The sequence below is a fragment of the Eubalaena glacialis genome, chromosome 17, assembly GCF_028564815.1.
Source record: "Eubalaena glacialis isolate mEubGla1 chromosome 17, mEubGla1.1.hap2.+ XY, whole genome shotgun sequence".
Taxonomy (NCBI): Eukaryota; Metazoa; Chordata; class Mammalia; order Artiodactyla; family Balaenidae; genus Eubalaena; species Eubalaena glacialis.
In genome coordinates this window covers 67,555,960-67,578,415 of record NC_083732.1, presented here as the reverse complement: position 1 = coordinate 67,578,415, position 22,456 = coordinate 67,555,960, and the positions used below count along the sequence as shown (strand labels likewise).

General features: G+C 38.3%; 1 protein-coding gene across 1 annotated transcript in view; it reads right to left on the bottom strand.

Moving 5' to 3' along the window:
- The window catches only part of SLC30A8 (solute carrier family 30 member 8), a 44,035-nt gene extending 21,907 nt beyond the window's left edge, over window positions 1–22,128 (bottom strand). The window contains exons 1-2 of the mRNA XM_061171954.1: window positions 22,058–22,128; window positions 3,063–3,262 (exon numbers count right to left, since the gene is read on the bottom strand). Of these exons, the coding sequence (XP_061027937.1) occupies window positions 3,063–3,262; window positions 22,058–22,128 (271 nt within the window). The remainder of the gene's footprint in view (window positions 1–3,062; window positions 3,263–22,057) is intronic.
- Between the last annotated feature and the right edge of the window lie 328 nt (window positions 22,129–22,456).

The following is a 22,456-nucleotide window of genomic DNA, read 5'->3' as shown; positions in this document are numbered from 1 at the left end:
TTAGTTTTTTTATAGAGTTGGCCAAAAAGTTCGTTCTGGGTTCTCCTTAACATCTTATGGAAAAGCCCGAATGAACTTTTTGGCCAACCCAGTATATAAAAAGGAAATTATTAAAACTAAACTTTTCATTTTAATATGCATAACTCAGATTCAAAAACCGAGAAAAATAGCTCCAAAACAGAAAACTATAGTTAAATTTCAATGATCAAAAAAATTACAATGATTTTTCAATGTAAAAATCCTAACAAAAATATTAGTGACTCAGATTGAGCAGTGCCTTGAAAGAATGGTCCACCAAGGTCTAGTCACCATAGTGAGAGCCTAAGAGCATGAGCTCTGGCATTCAGACCGCCTGCTCACTGATAGGTATGTTGTTAAAGTCGAGTACTTTACTCTTTGTGCTTCAGGTTTATGGTCTATAAAGTGCAATTCGTAATAGGACCTACCTCTCAGGAATTTCATCAGGATTAAGTAAGGTGATACGTAGAAAGCACTCATCACAGTTCCCAGCATAGTAAGCATTAAACAAATATTAGCTGTTGTCATCATAATACCAGAAATGTATCATGATCTCTTAATATAATACACATCAGCAATGGGTAAAAAAAGTTTTAAAACAGAATGAATTTAAAAGATAAGGTTTTTGATAAAAGTCAACACTCATCCTTGATTATCCATTAACCATTAAAAAACTAGAACAAGGAGAATACTTCATTAACATAATAAAAATACTTAACCCCTCAGGAAACATTTCACTTAACAGCTAAATAGTTGAACATATGATTTGATCTAGCATATTATTTAACATGATAAAAATATGAAACATACAGAAGAGACATAACTATTGAAAGCAAGGAGAAATATAATTTTTTTGAACAAGAGAGGATTATCTCCTAGGAGGAGAGATGAGAGAGGAACAAGGAAAATTAACTGAGATACATTTAGAATGACAATAGTTCAAATACACTGTTGAGTACAAAATGAATATACAAAATGAAAACTTTCCAAAATCCAAAAAGTAACCATTTAGAAAGCAGGACATGAGAAAAGGAAGACCCTACTCACCTCTGGAAAGAATAAACCAAACACACAAAATAACTATAAATAACTCTAGCAAGAAGTAGGTTGTCCTTGTGTTAAAACAAGCAAACTAAAAACATAAAACCTTAACTTGATGAGAGATGTAGAATATCTGGATAAATGGAGAAACATACTGTATTCCTGGAGGGAAAAACTGAGTATTTTAAGAAGATTTGTGTTCCCAAATTAATTTATATACCAATAAAATCAAAATTAGATTTTGGAGGAAACTGAACAAAATTATTCTCATGTTTAATTAGAGTAATAAACAGGAATGAACAGCCTTTACCTTTTTTCTGTTAAACAAAGGATAATGAGGAAAGAACAACAGATATTATAACATGTAAATCTACATTAAATATGTTACTACTGACAGAGATCAGCAGCACAGATAAAACACCTTAGAACCTAACTCTATTATTTATAGAAATTTGATAAATGATAAAAGTAATATGGAGAAAAATCAATGGAGGAAATAATGAATTATTCCATAAATGATGTGTAAATCTTTGTTAGCTCTTTAGAAAGAGAATTTTCAATGCTAAGAGCATAGATAATTTCACATTGATTTAAAATTAAATGCAAAAAATTGAACAACGACAAAATGATATTTATCTTCTCAGTAGATAGGAAAGGCTTACTAAGCACTAAAATAGTGAAAGAGTAGTAAAAGAAATCAGCTCAAAATGAAATGTTTGATACAATTACCTCTGTAAAATTTGAAACTTCTCTAAGTCAAACCAAAAATTAAACAAAAACTAAAAAGTAAACAACAAACTAGAATAGTACTTATAACAGATATAACAAAACTTTAATAACTATATAAAGAGCTCCCAGAGATCAATATAAAGAATTACAAATTATCTGAAAAAACAAGTGAGCCACAGATATTAAGAGTCAAATAGAAAATGCATTAACAGAGGGAAATACAGATCGTTAATAAACATGCAAATAATATTAATAATAACAAAGGAATGCATATTAAAATAAAGCATATTCATCTATACATTAGCAAAGATTTTTGAAAGATTAAAATAAGTTCTGGGAAAGATTTGGAGAGAGAATCATTCTCATGTAGAGCTGGCAGACATAGGAATTGTTTTCAAGCTTTCTGGATAGCAGTTTGGCAATGTGCATAAAGAAGTAATAAAAATATTCATGTCCTTCAACTAGTTATTTCCACTTTTAGGAATCTCTTTGAAGGAATTATCCAGAAAAGCAAGCAGAGTTTTATTCCAGATTTTTCACTGCAGCATTGTCCATAAGCAGGAAAAAACTCCCTAAATTTCTAATAGAGAGATGGTTATGTAAATCACAGTAGAGCATATTATAGAATATTGTTCAGGCATAGAAATGTTTTTGAAGAGTGTTTGATGGCATGGCCAAAAGCATTGTGTGCTCTCAGTTATGTTAAAAAAAAAATTGTGAGCTATGAATAGAAAATATACTGTAGAAAAATACTCCATAATGTTATTGAAGATTATCACTCAAAAGTGGGATTGTGGGCTTCCCTGGTGGCGCAGTGGTTGAGAATCTGCCTGCCAATGCAGGGGACACGGGTTCGAGCCCTGGTCTGGGAAGATCCCACATGCCGCGGAGCAACTAGGCCCGTGAGCCACAACTACTGAGCCTGCGCGACTGGAGCCTGTGCTCCGCACAAGAGAGGCCGCGATAGTGAGAGGCCCGCGCACCACGATGAAGAGTGGCCCCCGCTTGCCACAACTAGAGAAAGCCCTCGCACAGAAACGAAGACCCAACACAGCCATAAATAAATAAATAAATAAAATTTTTAAAAAAAAAGTGGGATTGTGACAAATTTTATTTTGTTTCCTTCTGCTTTCCAACTTATCTACAATGAGCATATTGTTACTTTATATTTACAGAAAATATTCAGTCTTTTTTTAAAAGGGCAACTCTCCTGTAATGATGCAGGGTTTTGTTTGTTTGCTCGTTTAATCAGAGAAGTCTTGAGAAATACTCACCGATGACCTCTGCAATCATGAAAACTAAGCATGTTCCTGAAGCAGCACAGAGTTTCCACTTGGCATAGACTTGCTCCTTTGCCCTGTTCTCTGTGGCCTTGGAGTTGCTGTGGCAGTGATACATGGCTCCTGACTCTGGCTCCTCTGGCTTCTCTCCAGGACGTTGATCTTTATTCAAGGGTTTCTGCTGGAGTTCCATGCTGAGGATGAGTTTGACAGAAGCAAGAAGTGAACATGGTTGCAAACAAACCTCTCACTGACAGCCCTACCCATTATCAGAACTGCTATGAGGACATTTGCTGACTAGCTAGGAACTTATAATTCATGGCTCCTTCTACAAGAAATATCAAATGTAAAGAACAAGTGAGAAATTTCCTTCTGAATTCTCAACTACAAACAGAGTTTTGCTTTTATTTAGGCAAGCTCTTATTCAGTCTATACTACCAGTGATTAAAAGAAAGTAAAGGAAAAGGAGAAAGGAAGCAGATACATTTTGGTGCATTTCCTTCACAGTCACTTCACTTTGAAAACATTTTGGACACTGCTATAAATTTTAAAAGGGGCAGTAATGAGGTTATTATTATTAACGAGTAATGTGTGTGTGAGTCAGCCTGGTGATTCAGACTCACTATTGCATGGCAACACTCTCCCTTTCTTCTGCACAACAACATTGTTAATAGATCATAGCACTTTTTCCTGCTGAGTCCATATGAACCCTCAGAAACCTTCTTAACACAGCTTTGCAGAAATCTCGACCAATCTATCAAAGTTGTAATGAGAGTTAAACCTACTTATACTTCCAAAAGCAGGCAGTGCCTATCAGTTCTATTCAAATATAAAGCATTTATAGAAATATAGAGCCATTTATAGAAATATAGAATTTCACAAATGCAAAGATTGTAGATAACATTTAGTCCAACCCACAGTTTCTTACCTGAAGTAATTAAGATTCAGAGAGATTAAGTAATTGCCTGAGGTCAAATAGTCAGGAAATGGGAGAGCTGGGACTCCAAGCCTAGTGTTTTTTCCACTATGCCCACACTGCCTCTCTACCTGAACATCGGTACACCTAAAACCAATTTTTACTGATGCCATGATCTTGAACTAATTAGATTTGTATTTTTTAATAAACTTATTAGAAGACATTAATAAGATTCTTAGGAGTAAGAACTTTACATTCATGACTTTGAAAGGTATAAAAATGGAAATAAATTATTTTCCTCCACTTGAAGAGTTACTTTGTCTTATCACCATCCACAAAAAGATCTGATGGTTTTGGCTTAAATGATGATTATTACTACAATTCTAATTATCCTTATATTTGGGGGGTTTCCCTGAATAAAATAACATACATATTCATTATAGAAGACCTGGAATTACAGAAAGGCACAAAGCAGAGGGAAAAAAATCACTAATAAATTACCACCAAGAGACAACTATTATTGATAGTTTTTTGTTTAGCTTTGTAATAAATAAATACTGTTTTTACTTAGAGTCCATATTAATTAGGATGTTTTTGATAGCAAGCACAGAAAACAAAGCTCATGCTAGGTAAGTTAACAAATGGGAATTATTGGTTCTGCAACTGAAAACATCTAGAAGTATCAGGCTTCAGCCTGATTTATCAAAGCTCCAGATCCATTGCTCTGCAGTTCTCAACTACTCTTCAACCTCAGGCTGGTTTTCCTCATGTAGTGGAATAGTTGCCCAAGATAATCAGGACTGTGTACTTGTTTTTTCTTATACAGTGAGAAAGAGTGTTCATTCTCCCAACTGCAAAACAGAAGTACTGAGTTGCATGCTGATTTGGCCAGCCTCTGTAGCCAGAGGACTATGGATGTGCTAATTGGCTTAGACCTTGTTACAGCCAGAAGATTGGCAAAACCCAACAATGCTGACTCCTGGAGCTGAGAGTGGGGTAAGTGATACCCAAATCACATGACTGCAACTCAGTGGGGATGGGCTGGAATAGATTGTGGATGAAATGACAGTGTCACAATAGGATTCCACCAAAGATACAGCTTTGGAACCTAATTTTTAGCTGTATATATTGTTAACATTTTCTCAATTTATTAAATATTCTATATCATTAGTTTAACATACAGAGAGCATTATATTTAGTATAGATATGTCACAACATAAGTAACTATTTTCTATTATTGAACAATTGACTCTTTTCCAATTATTTGGCGCCACTGTGATTCATATCCTTATAGTTATCCTTTGCTAAATATATTATTATCTCCTTAAAATGCAATCCTGAAAGGGGAATTACTTGGCTAAAGAGTATCTATATTTTGGGCTTCCCTGGTGGCGCAGTGGTTAAGAATCCACCTGCCAATGCAGGGGACATGGGCTTGAGCCCTGGTCCGGGAAGATCCCACATGCCACGGAGCAACTAAGCCCGTGCGCCACAACTACTGAGCCTGCGCTCTGGAGCCCGTGAGCCACAACTACTGAGCCTGCGTGCCACAACTACTGAGCCCCCGTGCCGCAACTACTGAAGCCCGAGCACCTAGAGCCTGTGCTCTGCAACAAGAGAAGCCACTGCAGTGAGAAGCCCGTGCACAGCAACAAAGAGTAGCCCCCACTTGCCACAACTAGAGAAAGGCCGCGTGCAGCAACGAAGACCCAACGCAGCCAAAAATAAATAAATAAATAAATTTATTTTTAAAAAAAGAGTATCTGCATTTTTAAGGATTTTGATGTATATTGCCAAATTGGCTTCAGATTGTTTTTGCCGATGATGTTAATAGCACTCAGGATTTTGAGCAATTCCAAGTAATCTTCATATTGGAATAAGAACTATTTGGCAAGAGGCACATAGAGTACTCATACCTATAAATTTTCACCTTTGTAATGTGATACATACCCTGATAATAAACAGCCATATAAGGTAGTAGTGTTAGTCACCAATGGTCATCAACTCAGAGGAGCCAGAGAACTAATAAGAAAACATGGTGGAGGTTTGCTTTTTCCTTGTGCTGAGAAGGCAGTATGAGCAGGACAGGGTCACCAAATATTCTGGCATTGTTCATATGACCACTCTGGCCATATGAAGCTTTACTTTATTTATTTATTTATTTATTTATTTTTTATTTATTTATTTTTTTAAACATCTTTATTGAAGTATAATTGCTTTACAATGGTGTGTTAGCTTCTGCTTTATAACAAAGTGAATCAGTTATACATATACATATGTTCCCATATCTCTTCCCTCTTGCATCTCCCTCCCTCCCACCCTCCCTATCCCACCCCTCTAGGTGGTCACAAAGCACCGAACTGATCTCCCTGTGCTATGCGGCTGCTTCCCACTAGCTATCTATTTTACATTTGGTAGTGCATATATGTCCATGACACTCTCTCAACCTGTCATATCTCACCCCTCCCCCTCCCCATATCCTCAAGTCCATTCTCTAGTAGGTCTGTGTCTTTATTCCCATCTTGCCACTAGGTTCTTCATGACCTTTTTTTTTTTTTTTCCTTAGATTCCATATATATGTGTTAGCATACTGTATTTGTTTTTCTCTTTCTGACTTACTTCACTCTGTATGACAGACTCTAACTCCATCCACCTCATTACAAATACCTCCATTTCATTTCTTTTTATGGCTGAGTAATATTCCATTGTATATATGTGCCACATCTTCTTTATCCATTCATCTGATGATGGACACTTAGGTTGCTTCCAGGTCCTGGCTATCGTAAACAGAGCTGCAATGAATATTTTGGTACATGACTCTTTCTGAATTATGGTTTTCTCAGGGTATATGCCCAGTAGTGGGATTGCTGGGTCGTATGGTAGTTCTATTTTTAGTTTTTTAAGGAACCCCCATACTGTTCTCCATAGTGGCTGTATCAATTTACATTCCCACCAACAGTGCAAGAGTGTTCCCTTTTCTCCACACCCTCTCCAGCATTTATTGTTTCTAGATTTTTTGATGATGGCCATTCTGACCGGTGTGAGATGATACCTCATTGTAGTTTTGATTTGCATTTCTCTAATGATTAATGATGTTGAGCATTCTTTCATGTGTCTGTTGGCAATCTGTATATCTTCTTTGGAGAAATGTCTATTTAGGTCTTCTGCCCATTTTTGGATTGGGTTGTTTGTTTTTTTGTTATTGAGCTGCATGAGCTGCTTGTAAATCTTGGAGATTAATCCTTTGTCAGTTGCTTCATTTGCAAATATTTTCTCCCATTCTGAGGGTTGTCTTTTGGTCTTGTTTATGGTTTCCTTTGCTGTGCAAAAGCTTTTAAGTTTCATTAGGTCCCATTTGTTTATTTGTGTTTTTATTTCCATTTCTCTAGGACCTGGGTCAAAAAGGATCTTGCTGTGATTTATGTCATAGAGTGTTCTGCCTATGTTTTCCTCTAAGAGTTTGATAGTGTCTGGCCTTACACTTAGGTCTTTAATCCATTTTGAGTTTATTTTTGTGTATGGTGTCAGGGAGTGTTCTAATTTCATACTTTTACATGTACCTGCCCAATTTTCCCAGCACCACTTATTGAAGAGGCTGTCTTTTCTCCACTGTATATGCTTGCCTCCTTTATCAAAGATAAGGTGACCATATGTGCGTGGGCTTATCTCTGGGCTTTCTATCCTGTTCCATTGATCTATATTTCTGTTTTTGTGCCAGTACCAAACTGTCTTAATTACTGTAGCTTTGTAATATAGTCTGAAGTCGGGGAGCCTGATTCCTCCAGCTCCATTTTTCGTTCTCAAGATTGCTTTGGCTATTCGGGGTCTTTTGTGTTTCCATACAAATTGTGAAATTTTTTGTTCTAGTTCTGTGAAAAATGCCAGTGGTAGTTTGATAGGGATTGCATTGAATCTGTAGATTGCTTTGGGTAGCAGAGTCATTTTCACAATGTTTATTCTTCCAATCCAAGAACATGGTATATCTCTCCCTCTATTTGTATCATCTTTAATTTCTTTCATCAGTGTCCTATAATTTTCTGCATACAGGTCTTTTGTCTCCCTAGGTAGGTTTATTCCTAGATATTTTATTCTTTTTGTTGCAATGGTAAATGGGAGTGTTTTCTTAATTTCACTTTCAGATTTTTCATCATTAGTATACAGGAATGCAAGAGATTTCTGTGCATTAATTTTGTATCCTGCTACTTTACCAAATTCATTGATTAGCTCTAGTAGTTTTCTGGTAGCATCTTTTGGATTCTCTATGTATAGTATCATGTCATCTGCAAACAGTGACAGCTTTACTTCTTCTTTTCCGATTTGGATTCCTTTTATTTCTTTTTCTTCTCTGATTGCTGTGGCTAACACTTCCAAAACTATGTTGAATAATAGTGGTGAGAGTGGGAAACCTTGTCTTGTTCCTGATCTTAGTGGAAATGGTTTCAGTTTTTCACCATTGAGCACAATGTTGGCTGTGGGTTTGTCATATACGGCCTTTATTATGTTGAGGAAAGTTCCCTCTATGCCTACTTTCTGCAGGACTTTTATCATAAATGGGTGTTGAATTTTGTCAAAAGCTTTCTCTGCATCTATTGAGATGATCATATGGTTTTTCTCCTTCAATTTGTTAATATGATGTATCACGTTGATTGATTTGCGTATATTGAAGAATCCTTGCATTCCTGGAATAAACCCCACTTGATCATGGTGTATAATCCTTTTAATGTGCTGTTGGATTCTGTTTGCTAGGATTTTGTTGAGGATTTTTGCATCTATGTTCATCAGTGATATTGGCCTGTAGTTTTCTTTCTTTGTGACATCTTTGTCTGGTTTTGGTATCAGGGTGATGGTGGCCTCGTAGAATGAGTTGGGGAGTGTTCCTCCCTCTGCAATATTTTGGAAGAGTTTGAAAAGGATAGGTGTTAGCTCTTCTCTAAATGTTTGATAGAATTCGCCTGTGAAGCCATCTGGTCCTGGGCTTTTGTGTGTTGGAAGATTTTTAATCACAGTTTCAATTTCAGTGCTTGTGATTGGTCTGTTCATATTTTCTATTTCTTCCTGGTTCAGTCTTGACAGCTTGTGCATTTCTAAGAATCTGTCCATTTCTTCCAGGTTGTCCATTTTATTGGCATAGAGTTGCTTGTAGTAATCTCTCATGATCCTTTGTATTTCTGCAGTGTCAGTGGTTACTTCTCCTTTTTCATTTCTAATTCTATTAATTTGAGTCTTCTCCCTTTTTCTCTTGATGAGTCTGGCTAATGGTTTATCAATTTTGTTTATCTTCTCAAAGAACCAGCTTTTAGTTTCATTGATTTTTGCTATTGTTTCCTTCATTTCTTTTTCATTTATTTCTGATCTGATCTTTATGATTTCTTTCCTTCTGCTAGCTTTGGGGTTTTTTTGTTCTTCTTTCTCTAATTGCTTAAGGTGCAAGGTTAGGTTGTTTATTCGAGATGTTTCCTGTTTCTTGATGTAGGCTTGTATTGCTATAAACTTCCCTCTTAGGACTGCTTTTGCTGCATCCCATAGGTTTTGGATCATCGTGTCTCCATTGTCATTTGTTTCTAGGTATTTTTTGATTTCCCCTTTGATTTCTTCAGTGATCACTTCGTTATTAAGTAGTGTATTGTGTAGCCTCCATGTGTTTGTATTTTTTACAGATCTTTTCCTGTAATTGATATCTAGTCTCATAGCGTTGTGGTCGGAAAAGATACTTGATACGATTTCAATTTTTTTAAATTTACCAAGGCTTGATTTGTGACCCAAGATATGATCTATCCTGGAGAATGTTCCATGAGCACTTGAGAAAAATGTGTATTCTGTTGTTTTTGGGTGGAATGTCCTATAAATATCAATTAAGTCCATCTTGTTTAATGTATCATTTAAAGCTTGTGTTTCCTTATTTATTTTCATTTTGGATGATCTGTCCATTGGTGAAAGTGGGGTATTAAAGTCCCCTACTATGATTGTGTTACTGTCGATTTCCCCTTTTATGGCTGTTAGTATTTGCCTTATGTATTGAGGTGCTCCTATGTTGGGTGCATAAATATTTACAATTGTTATACCTTCCTCTTGGATCGATCCCTTGATCATTATATAGTGTCCTTCTTTGTCTCTTGTAATAGTCTTTATTTTAAAGTCTATTTTGTCTGATATGAGAATTGCTACTCCAGCTTTCTTTTGATTTCCATTTGCATGGAATATCTTTTTCCATCCCCTCACTTTCAGTCTGTATGTGTCTCTAGGTCTGAAGTGGGTCTCTTGTAGACAGCATATATATGGGTCTTGTTTTTGTATCCATTCAGCCAGTCTGTGTCTTTTGGTGGGAGCATTTAATCCATTTACATTTAAGGTAATTATCGATATATATGTTCCTATTCCCATTTTCTTAAATGTTTTGGGTTTGTTATTGTAGGTGTTTTCCTTCTCTTGCTTTTCTTGCCTAGAGAAGTTCCTTTAGCATTTGTTGTAAAGCTGGTTTGGTGGTGCTGAACTCTCTCAGCTTTTGCTTGTCTGTAAAGGTTTTAATTTCTCCATCAAATCTGAATGAGATCCTTGCTGGGTAGAGTAATCTTGGTTGTAGGTTTTTCTCCTTCATCACTTTAAGTATATCCTGCCACTCCCTTCTGGCTTGCAGAGTTTCTGCTGAAAGATCAGCTGTTAACCTTATGGGGATGCCCTTGTGTGTTATTTGTTGTTTTTCCCTTGCTGCTTTTAATATGTTTTCTTTATATTTAATTTTTGATAGTTTGATTAATATGTGTCTTGGTGTGTTTCTCCTTGGATTTATCCTGTATGGGACTCTCTGTGCTTCCAGGACTTGATTAACTATTTCCTTTCCCATATTAGGGAAGTTTTCAACTATAATCTCTTCAAATATTTTCTCAGTCCCTTTCTTTTTCTCTTCTTCTTCTGGGACCCCTATAATTCGAATGTTGGTGCGTTTAATGTTGTCCCAGAGGTCTCTGAGACTGTCCTCAGTTCTTTTCATTCTTTTTTCTTTATTCTGCTCTGCATTAGTTATTTCCACCATTTTGTCTTCCAGGTCACTTATCCGTTTTCTGCCTCAGTTATTCTGCTATTGATCCCATCTAGAGTATTTTTAATTTCATTTATTGTGCTTTTCATCGTTGCTTGGTTCCTCTTTAGTTCTTCTACGTCCTTGTTGAATGTTTCTTGCATTTTGTCTATTCTATTTCCAAGATTTTGGATCATCCTTACTATCATTATTCTGAATTCTTTTTCAGGTAGACTACCTATTTCCTCTTCATTTGTTAGGTCTGGTGTGTTTTGACCCTGCTCCTTCATCTGCTGTGTGTTTTTCTGTCTTCTCATTTTGCTTATCTTACTGTGTTTGGGGTCTTCTTTTCACAGGCTACAGGTTCGTAGTTCCCGTTGTTTTTGGTATCTGTCCCCAGTGGCTAAGGTTGGTTCAGTGGGTTGTGTAGGTTTCCTGGTGGAGGGAACTAGTGCCTGTGTTCTGGTGGATGAGGCTGGATGTTGTCTTTCTGGTGGGCTCGTCCACGTCTGGTGGTGTGTTTTGGGGTGTCTGTGGCCTTATTATGATTTTAGGCAGCCTCTCTGTTAATGGATGGGGCTGTGTTCCTGTCTTGCTAGTTGTTTGGCATAGGGTGTCCAGCACTGTAGCTTGCTGGTCGTTGAGTGAAGCTGGGTCTTGATGTTGAGATGGAGATCTCTGAGAGATTTTTGCCGTTTGGTATTACGTGGAGCTGGGAGGTCTCTTGTGGACCAGTGTCCTGAAGTTGGCTCTCCCACCTCAGAGGCACAGCCCTAATGCCTGGCTGGAGCACCAAGAGCCTTTCATCCACACGGCTCAGAATAAAAGGGAGAAAAATTGGAAAAAAAGAAAGAAAGAGGATAAAATAAAATAAAATAAAGCAATTATAATAAAAAATAAAAAAAAAATTATTAAGAATTTATTTAAAAAAATTTTTTTTTAATTTTTAAAAATAGATTTATTAATTTTTTATACTAAAAATAAGAAAAAAATTATTAAAAAATTTATTAAGAAAAATAAATTTTTTAATTTTTTAAAATAAATATGAAAAAACTTATTAAAAAATTTTTTTTAATTTTTTAAAAATAGAAAATAAGGAAAAAATTATTAAGAAAACATTTATTGGGGAAAAAAAAATCTTTTTAAGCAAAAAAACAAAACAAAACAAAACAAAACAAAAAAAAACGGACGGACCTAACCCTAGGACTAACGGTGAGAGCAAAGCTATACAGACAAAATCTCACCCAGAAGCATACACATATACACTCACAAAAAAAGGAAAAGGGGAAAAGTTAATATATCCTGCTCCCAAAGTCCACCTCCTAAATTTGGGATGATTCGTTGTCTATTCAGGTATTCAACAGATGCAGGCACATCAAGTTGTTTGTGGAGCTTTAATCCGCTGCTTCTGAGGCTGCTGGGAGAGATTTCCCTTTCTCTTCTTTGTTCGTACAGCTCCCGGGGTTCAGCTTTGGATTTGGACCCGCCTCTGCATGTAGGTCCCCTGAGGGCGTCTGTTCCCCGCTCAGACAGAACGGGGTTAAAGGAGCAGCTGATTCGGGGGCTCTGGCTCAGTCAGACCGGGGGGAGGGAGCGGTGCGGAGGAGGCGGGGCGAGCCTGCGGCGGCAGAAGCCGGCGTGACGTTGCAGCAGCCTGAGGCGCGCCGTGCGCTCTCCCGGGGAAGTTGTCCCCAGATTACGGGAGCCTGGCCGTGGCAGGCTGCACAGGCTCCCGGGAGGGGCGGTGTGGAGAATGACCTGTGCTCGCACACAGGCTTTTTGGTGGTGGCAGCAGCAGCCTTAGCGTCTCATGCCCGTCTCTGGGGTCCGCGCTGATAGCCGCGGCTCGCGCCCGTCTCTGGAGTTCGTTTAAGTGGCGCTCTGAATCCCCTCTCCTTGCACGCCGCGAAACAAAGAGGCAAAAAAAAGTCTCCTGCCTCTTCGGCAGCTGCAGACTTTTTCTCGGGCTCCCTCCCGGCTAGTTGTGGTGCGCTAGCCCCTTCAGGCTGTGTTCACGCAGCCAACCCCAGTCCTCTCCGTGGGATCCGACCGAAGCCCGCGCCTCAGCTCCCAGCCCCCGCCCGCCCCGGCGGGTGAGCAGACAAGCCTCTCGGACTGGTGAGTGCTGCTCGGCGCCGAGCCTCTGTGCGGGAATCTCTCCGTTTTTCCCTCTGCGTCCCTGTTGCTGTGGGATCCGCGCTGATAGCCGCGGCTCGCGCCCGTCTCTGGAGCTCGTTTAGGCAGCGCTCTGAATTCCCTCTCCTTAAGCGCCGCGAAACAAAGAGGCAAGAAAAAGTCTCTTGCCTCTTCGGCAGCTGCAGTCTTTTTCCCGGACTCCCTCCCGGCTAGCACCGAAGCCCGAGCCCCAGCTCACAGCCCCCGCCCGCCCCGGCAGCTGAGCAGACAAGCCTCTCGGGCTGGTGAGTGCTGGTCGGCACCGCTCCTCTGTGCGGGAATCTCTCCGCTTTGCCCTCCGCACCAATGTGGCTACGCTCTCCTCCGTGGCTCTGAAGCTTCCCCCCTCTGCTACCCGCAGTCTCTGCCCACGAAGGGGCTTCCTAGTGTGTGGAAACCTTTCCTCCTTCACAGCTCCCTCCCACTGGTCCCTATTCTTTTGTCTCTGTTATTTCTTTTTTCTTTTGCCCTACCCAAGTACGTGGGGATTTTCTTGCCTTTTGGGAGGTCTGACGTCTTCTGCCAGCGTTCAGTGGGTGTTCTGTAGGAGCAGTTCCACGTGTAGATGTATTTCTCATGTATCTGTGGGGAGGAAGGTGATCTCCGCGTCTTACTCTTCCGCCATCTTGCCCCTCCCCCGAAGCTTTACTTTATTTTCTATTTTTCGTGAATCTTGTGGGCAGAGAAAACCAAGTGATGAGTGACTGAGAGAGAACTTATCCTGGAACAGTTTAGAAGGCAGACCAAGGCAGGAAGTCCACCAGGGGAACAGCCTGTAAGCAATGCCACAAGAGGAAAAGTGCAAGAAACCTGGCCAATTTTTACTTTTAAATGCTGCTACCTTGTCCTAGACCTAAGATTAACCAATTTGGATACATTTTGAGCTGAGATTGTTCCTTGAAGCACTAAGCCAGAAATCCAAAACAGGACTGAAATTGGATACAGTGTGTTCACATGTGTGTATGTATGTGTTTTATGAGGGGAGGTGGGAGTCCACCATCTTCGCTGGGCTCCCCAAAGGGTCTATGATTCCAAAAGAAGTTAAAAAACTGAAGTTAAAATATATTCCTCATCATCTCATAAGAGCAAAGTGGTCTGAGTGTCTCTAGATGCAGTACAGGCTCTTGATCTGAAAAGTGATGCAAATTCTAAGAAGAATTTTAAAACGAAGGTTCTAAAAAGCAAATGCTAGAATGCATCAAAATATAAAATGTGAATTTACTTTCAAAGAATAAATCACCAGAGGTCACCACACATTCAAATATGGCTGACGCTTTGAAGAGTAGGAACAATAGGCCAGAGCAAAGAAATTTACTGTAGCATCAAAAAGAAAAAACGGGGAGAAACAGAGAAGAAAAATAGGGAAATATTACAAAAGTTGATGTCAATAGCCTAGAACTTAGAGTTCCTCTCTTAAAATAAGAATTAGAAAATGGAGCTTTATTTTGTGATCTTGGAGAAGCATTTTTTTTTTTTAATTTTGTATTTTATTTTTGTCTGTTGGTAGAAGTCAAACCCCTTTGGTTCTATATCTCTTAAGTGGAGCTGGTAATATTTTTCACACTCTTACTTCACATGTTGACTATATAAAATCACTCCTCCTGTTGGGAGAGGAGATAAAATCTTAGGTCCCGCCATGCATTTCCAACACTTCATGTATTCATTCATTCAACAAATGTATTGCATGCCTGCACCATCAGAGGTGCTAATGATACCATGCCTTTGAGACAAGCAAAGTTCTTGACCTAAGAAGCTTATATCCTAGCAGAGGGGAACACAGCAAACCAGCTGATAGTAACAGAGGCTGTGTAGTATCATGGGCAGTGACTGGGAGAGGAAAGGTGAGGCTACCTGCAATAGAGTGGTAGGGGAAGGCACCTCTGTAGATGATATCTCAGCAGTAACTTAAAAGGTAACCAGGAGCAGACCCACATGAAGGAGGAACATCACAAGCAGAGGGCATTGCTGGTGCAAAAGCCCAAAGGCAAGAAAGAACTTGTCTTGTTCAGAAGCTTGTCTTGAACAGAAAGGAAACTACATAGTGGGCACTGTAGCATGAAGAGAGAGTGAAATTGGATGAAGTCAAAGAAGTAGGCAGAAGTCAGATCATGCAGAACTCTTTGGGCCATTGTAAAGGGTTTCATTTTCTTCAAAGTGTAAAAGGAGGAAGTTGGAAAGTTTTGACTAGGGAAGTAACATTATGTGGTTCACATTTCTAAAATGATCATTTTGGGTGTTGCTTGGAAGGCTAAAGTATAGTGAGCAAAATATGGAGACCGTTTATTTGATTAAATGTTATGAGGGAGTGGGGAATAGAAATGTTCACCTAACAGGTGTAATTTCTTGTCCCAGACCAGCTATCCAATGTTCCACCCCTTTTTTAAACAACTTTATTAAAATATAATTCATATACCACAAACCCATTTGATATATACAATTAATGGGTTTAAGCATATTTACAAAGTCATACAACCATCACCACAATCTAATTTAGAACATTTTCATCACCCCAAAAAGAAATTCCATACCCAGTAAATCCCCAGTCTCCTTACACACAATCCTACTTCAGGAAATTGCTAATCTTATTTCTGTCTTTATAAATTTGCCTATTCTGGACATTTTCTATAAATGGAATCATACATTATGTAGATTTTGTGACTGGCTTCTTTCACTTAGTATAGTGTTTTCAAGGTTCATCCATGATATAGCAAATATCAGTACGTCAGTACTTTATTGCTTTTTATTTCCAGATAGTACTCAGTTGTATGGATATACATCTGATGAACATTTAGGTTGTTTACATTTTTTCAGCTATTATGAATAATACTGCTTTGAAAATTTGTATACAAGATTTTGTGGAAGTATGTTTTCATTTCTATTGTATGTTTTCATTTCTATTGTTTTTCTATCTGTGGAATATTGAACTCATAGAATAAGTTGGAAAATGTTCACTCTTTTATTTTTTGGAAGAATTGATATTAATTCTGTTTTACATCTTTGGTAGAAGTCATCAGTGAGACATCTGGGCTTTCTTTGTGTGAAGCTAATACAATCTCTTTACTTGTTATTGGTCTACTCAGATTTCTATTTCCTCTCGAGTTTGGTAGCTGATATCTTTCTATGAATTTTTCCATTTCATCAAAGATTACATGCATTTTATTTTATGTGATTTTCTTTAAATCAATTAAGAGAAAAAAGGAGAGTAAATATTCTGTCTTTTATAATTATCTACATAATTACCTTTACTGATGCTGTTTGATTTTTTGTGTGTTGACTCCAGCTAATGGCTGGTGTCATTTGTTTTAAGCCTGAAGAATTTCCTTTACTATTACTTGTAAAATGAATCTGCTAGCAAAAAGTTCTCTCAATTTTTATTCATTTGGGAATTTCTTTATTTCACCTTCATTTTAGAAAGATAGTTCTGTTGGATAAAAGTTGATTGATTGGCAGGGTTTGTTTTTTCTTTCAGTACTTTAAATATGCCGTGCCACTGTCTTCCAGCCTCCTTTGTTTCTGATAGAAGTCAGCTGTTAATCTTACTGAGAAACTCTTGTTCACGATGAGTCTTTTTTCCTCCTACTGCTTTCAAGATTTTTCTGTGTGTTTTGCTTTCAATATTTTAACTATGATGTGTGTGTCAGAGTATAGATCTGTTTGCCTTGATTCTTCTTAGAGTTTGTTTACTATCATGGATGTATAAATTAATATTTTCACCAAATTTTGAAATTTGTTCCTTTGAATGTTTTTCTGCTCCTTTTCTGCCTCCTCTCTTTCTGGTATTCCCATTATGTATATGGTAGGACATTTAACTATGTACCACATTTCTCTGAGGCTCTGTTAATTTTTATTCATTCCTTTTTCTCTCTGTATTTTATGTTGCATAACTATTGACCTGTCTTCACAGTCACTGATTCTTTCCTCTGCCAGCTCATATCTACTGCTGAGTCCCTTTGTTCTATTTATTGCACTTTTCAACTTCAGAATTTGGTTCTTTTTTATAATTTCTATCTATTATTACTGATAGTCTCTATGTGATGAGACATTGTCATCCTGCCTTTCTTTAATTCTTTAAACATGATTTTCCTTAATTCTTTGAACATATTTATAATAGCTGCTTTAACTCTTTGAATGCTAAGTTCAACATGGGGGCCCTTTCAAAGGCAGTTTCTATTACCTGCTCTTTTTACTGTTTATAGGTTATCCTTTCCTGTTCCTTTGCATAGGTTGTCATATTTTTCTGGAAACTGGATGTTTTAGGTAATATATTGTAGCAATTCTGAATACTGATCCCCAGTGGGCTTGTTATTGTTGCTGCTTACTTGTTTGCTTTTTTATTTGGTTAGTGAATTGGCTTGTCTAGTTCAGTGGAGTATTTTCTTTGACCTTCCCTGCTGTATAGCCTCTATTGCCATTCCTCAGAGAGTGCAGCCTTGGACATGTGCACAGTTATCCTTACCTCCCCCTACCCCCTTTCCCAGGGATGGTGATCATTTTAATCATGTTTGCTTTGACTGTCTTTTTCCATGCTATCACTGTTAAGCTTCTGGCTGCTCTGCCTGTGTTGGTATCACACTCAGCTCTTGTCCTCCTTAATCACTTGCTGATTGCTCTAATGTTTTCAACAGTATCCTGAGGCATAAATTACAATATTATCCAATTAAAGTTGGGCCATGTATTAGTCTACTCTAGCTTCTATAGTAAAATACTACAGACTGGGTAGCTTACACAACAGAAATTTATTTTTTCATAGTTCTAGAGGCTAGAAATCCATTATTAAGGTGCTGGAAGATTTGGTTTCTGGTTTTGGTGGTCCTGGCTTGTAGATGGCTGTCTTCTTGCTATGTTCTCACATGGTAGAAAGAGAGAGATCTCTGGTATCTCTTCCTCTTTTATAAAGATATCAGTTCTATCTATCAGGACTTCACCCTAATGACCTCATTTAACCTTAATCATCTTAAAGGTCCTGTTTCCAATATAGTCACATGGGAGCTAGGGTTTTAGTATATGAATTGTGGAATGACAAAAACATTCAGTCCATAAGAGCCTCCTTACAGGGATAGTATTTGAGGCTGATCTTTGTGGTTTGTGCCAACTCCAGGAGGGCTCTTTTTACCTGTCTTTCCCTAGCTGTTTCTGTTAAACTTCTAACTGGTCTACCATTTAGCTTCTTGCTCTGATGAAGCAACCAGCCTGCTCTTGATTGCTCAACAGCAAAATCCTCATTGTTTTTGACAGTGCCCTTATGCTTGAAATATCCCATGTTCTGTTCCAAATAAACTTTTAGCTGATGTATCATCAGTCCTCTAAGGGAAAGATGCATAGCTCTCTGTTCTTATAGCCTGATTCTCCCATGGGCAGAACCTCTGCATCACTGCCCCAAAACTGAGAGAAGGAACAGTGACCCACTTTATCCTAGAGTGCCACCTCTGCTCCATAAGTGGGTGGTGAAGAACCTCACCCTATGTGTGAGCCAGGGCAGGGGTGTTCAGGAGCTTGCTGCTCCTAGACCATGAGCAGGGATTGGGTGAAGGAAGGGGGCCCCAGTCCTCTTGGCCATGCCTGCATTGAATACAGGTTCTATAATATGGAGCTGGGGCCATTAGAGATTCCAGCAGCCCTTTGCTCTAGGGGTGAACTGTAGCCCCAGTTGGAAGCTGGGAGAAAAAATAAATTTCTGTTGTTTAAGCTACCCAGTCTGTAATATTTTACTATAGAAGCTGGGAGAGAGAGATCCCTGTCTTTTGGCCACATCCAACCAGAGTAGAACTTCCATCACAACAAGCTTGGAGGGGAAAGAGGTTAGTGGGGCAGATCATGGCTCAAATGCCACAGACTCTTTCTTTTTACTAAGATTTAGTAGATTTTCTTGAATAAATCTCAGTTTGCTGTATGCCCTTAAGACAATTTCCAGAGACTAAACTGTTGGAGTTTTTTTAACATTATTTTTACCAGTAAAATGGTAAAAATGTTTCACTGGGGAAGGAGGTCCATTGAGCTACTTACACCACCATTCCAGAAGTCCTGCCATCCCAAACACACATACACACACACACACACACACACACACACACTTTAAGGCTTCACATTGAAAAGATTCCAGTACTTTGTCCCTACCATCTGGCCCTGCCCTCACATTCCCTGCACTTCTTTAATATACAACTTGGGAAAAAGAAAAGCTTGTTTCCAGTACCAAGAAAACCATATTGAGTATGTAGGTCAACTTTATACAGCTATCTCTTTGCTACCATGAGCCCAAGCATAGGGAATCACATCACTGGAAAGGGAATTGGAGGGATTGGTGGGGGAGAGATTACACAATAATACCTACAGGGCCTAATATTACTACTTCCTGTGGTAAAATGTCTCTAAAATTATGTCCAACAATTCCTGTCATCTTATATGCACATGCCAGCAAGAGATGGAATCCACTGTGCTACCCCTTGAATCTCAGACTTGGGACTTGCTTTAACCCATCAAATGTGGTAAAAATGGTGCTGTGCCAGTTCTGGTCTTAGGCTGTCTGACACCTGTCAGCTTCCACTGCTGCTCTCTTGCTCCCCTGAACTGCCATATAAAAAAGTCCAAGCTAATCTGATAAAATGAGACACCACACAGAGAGAGAAGCCATGGGAAGGAGAAAGAAGACCAGTCAAAGCTAACACAAAGACCCCAGACAAGTAAGTGAAGCCATCCTTGACCTTCTAGCACATCCCAGACACCAGCAGAATGCAGCCTCACAAGCAAACCTCGATAACTCCACATGGAGCGAGAACTGTGATTAATAAAATGATTGTTGTTGAAGCCACTACATTTTGGGGGTAGTTTCTTGCACAACAATAGATAACTGAAGCACTCTTGTTGTGTAATTAGAGAATACATATTCCTTCTAGATAAGTTTCTTAACAGATGATAACAACTTAAATAGAAAGCTGATGATAAGTAGAAAAAAAGAGAAGGAAGGAGAAAAGAGAAGGACCTTCAGGGGACAAAGTTACCTCTGAAATAGAGGTAGAACAAAATATATGAGAAAGGAGATTGGGAGAGGTGAGGAAAAGTGAATTAGTGAGGGGATCAAGGTTCATATGAGCTCAGGAGGAAAGAGATTTAGGACCCAGGAGGCCACATGGTGAAAGTGTGTGTGCAGGAGACGGGGAGGGGAGCAAAATTCCCAAACAGGAAGCATGGTCCACATCCCAACTCTGCCATAATTAGACATCCAACCTTTAAAATGGCATTTATTCTCTCTGGAATTCACTTTCCTAACTGGTGAAATGAGGGATCAGGATAAATAATCTCATCTAGGTTCAATTGTTTTTATTTGGAAAGAAAATAAAAATGAGTTTGAAAGTTTTTATCATCACTGTATCCTGAAAACCATACCAGTTCATGAGGTGAATGAGACCCTATAACCATAAACAGTTGGCTTTATTTGCATAACAGAGTGCTAATGGTCTAGTTTCATGAGAAGGGAAATACTGCTATTTTAATAATGTAGAGATGCTCTATTAATAGTGTCCACAGTGTTAACAATTTGTTGTTCAAAGTTTCTGCCTGACCTAATGTGAGGCTTTGTCGTTTATGATCTCAATAAATCACATCTAATATTATTTTCTTAGAAGAATAATTCTTACTGTGTGAGATAATAGATGTGCTAGACTCTTTGTCATATATATTTTTTAAGCAAAGTTATAAACATCCTAAGAAAAACTCCCTTTGCAGTTGCTTAAACATTGATGCTATCAAACACAATGCCGCTACTCTTTGGAATATTAATTTGTTTTCATGAAACACACAAAAACATTACACATATTATTAATGGGTAAGTATTCTCTTAAATTCTGCTTCTAACATGAATTTATTTCAGATTCTCATTCATTTATCTATGTATTCTGAGTGTGTTTCTCTTTGCTCCCCACTTGGATTGAATTCCCCAGATGCACCAAAGTCTCATTCTTATTTGTCTCTGTCTTTACCAGGAAATTATCTCAGTCAGGAAAACTTTCCTAACCCTACTTTCTATGTAGGGTTTCCCTAACCCTATTCTAACTCCTTTTTATTTTTTCAGTTCTCAGCCTATCACTTCTGAAAAGCTTTCTCTGACTCCCGAAGTCCAGCAAAGACCTAGGTTCCCTTGAGGTTTTTTACTGTATACCCCCAGCATAACACACATGCTATTTTGTAATTGCCTGTTTCTTATATGCATTCCACATTAGACTCAGGCTTTCAAGAGGACAGAGATATAGGACTAGGAATATTTTAGTCTCCAGTATATATACACATGTTCAATCAATTATTGTTAAATAAGGGGGAAATGAATGAATATATTGCACATGGCACTGTGGGAGATAGTAAAAAGAACTAGAGCTATGTAGAACATTAAGCTCAGCTATATTTATTATAGGTGTGTATATGTGATAATGACATTATATACTTAAGAAAATAGCAATTAACTTAAGATCAGTGTGACCACAATTTGCCACCTAGTTGAAAAGCCTTAATTCTTTCTAAATATAATTTAATAATTATAAAATTATATTTTATATAATATAATTTTTATTATATAAATTGAATAATTGAGGAAAAGAAAGGAAAACACATCAGATTGTGTATGTCTGTTTTTTAGAAGAAAATCTACAGATGAAAAATATACTAATAAAATATGTCCTTCGTACACTCAGGATATTTAAGGAAGCAAATCAACTATACAGAGTATTGCCTTTTTCAGGATAAGAATTATATAAGTTGGCCAACAGTTTATAAAATTTTACAAAACACCCCCAAGTTGCAACAGCAAAAGTTTCCAATTCTGAAGCAGTAGGATCTAGGGACTTAGTGAATACTCAAGACACAGAGAATTGTGAAGCAGCATCAGATGTCTGTTACCTGTCTAGTGTGAAGGTGTACATCTTGGTGGCTTTGTCATTCACAAGATAAGTTCTTTCAAGAAACTCCATGGTGGCCAGGATAGAAGATTTTGGTGTTGGTGGTGGTGATGGTGGTGCTGTTGTTGTGGCGACGGCTGCTGCCCTTCAACTCACTGTCCAGTTTTGGAAGCAAAACGGCATTACGATTATTCACACACTTTCCAAAGAAAAAATGAAAAGGCTTCCGGGATTACATTAACAAGCCTCCCACGTCAATGTTCTTGATAGATCTGCTAAAACTACGGTCTGTTTGGAATGTTACCTGGCTTCATTCTCTCACCCACAGAAACTACCTTCCTGCAGGTAGGATCACATGACGTGTGTGTGTACGCGCGCGCTTCCCACGCCATGTGATTCC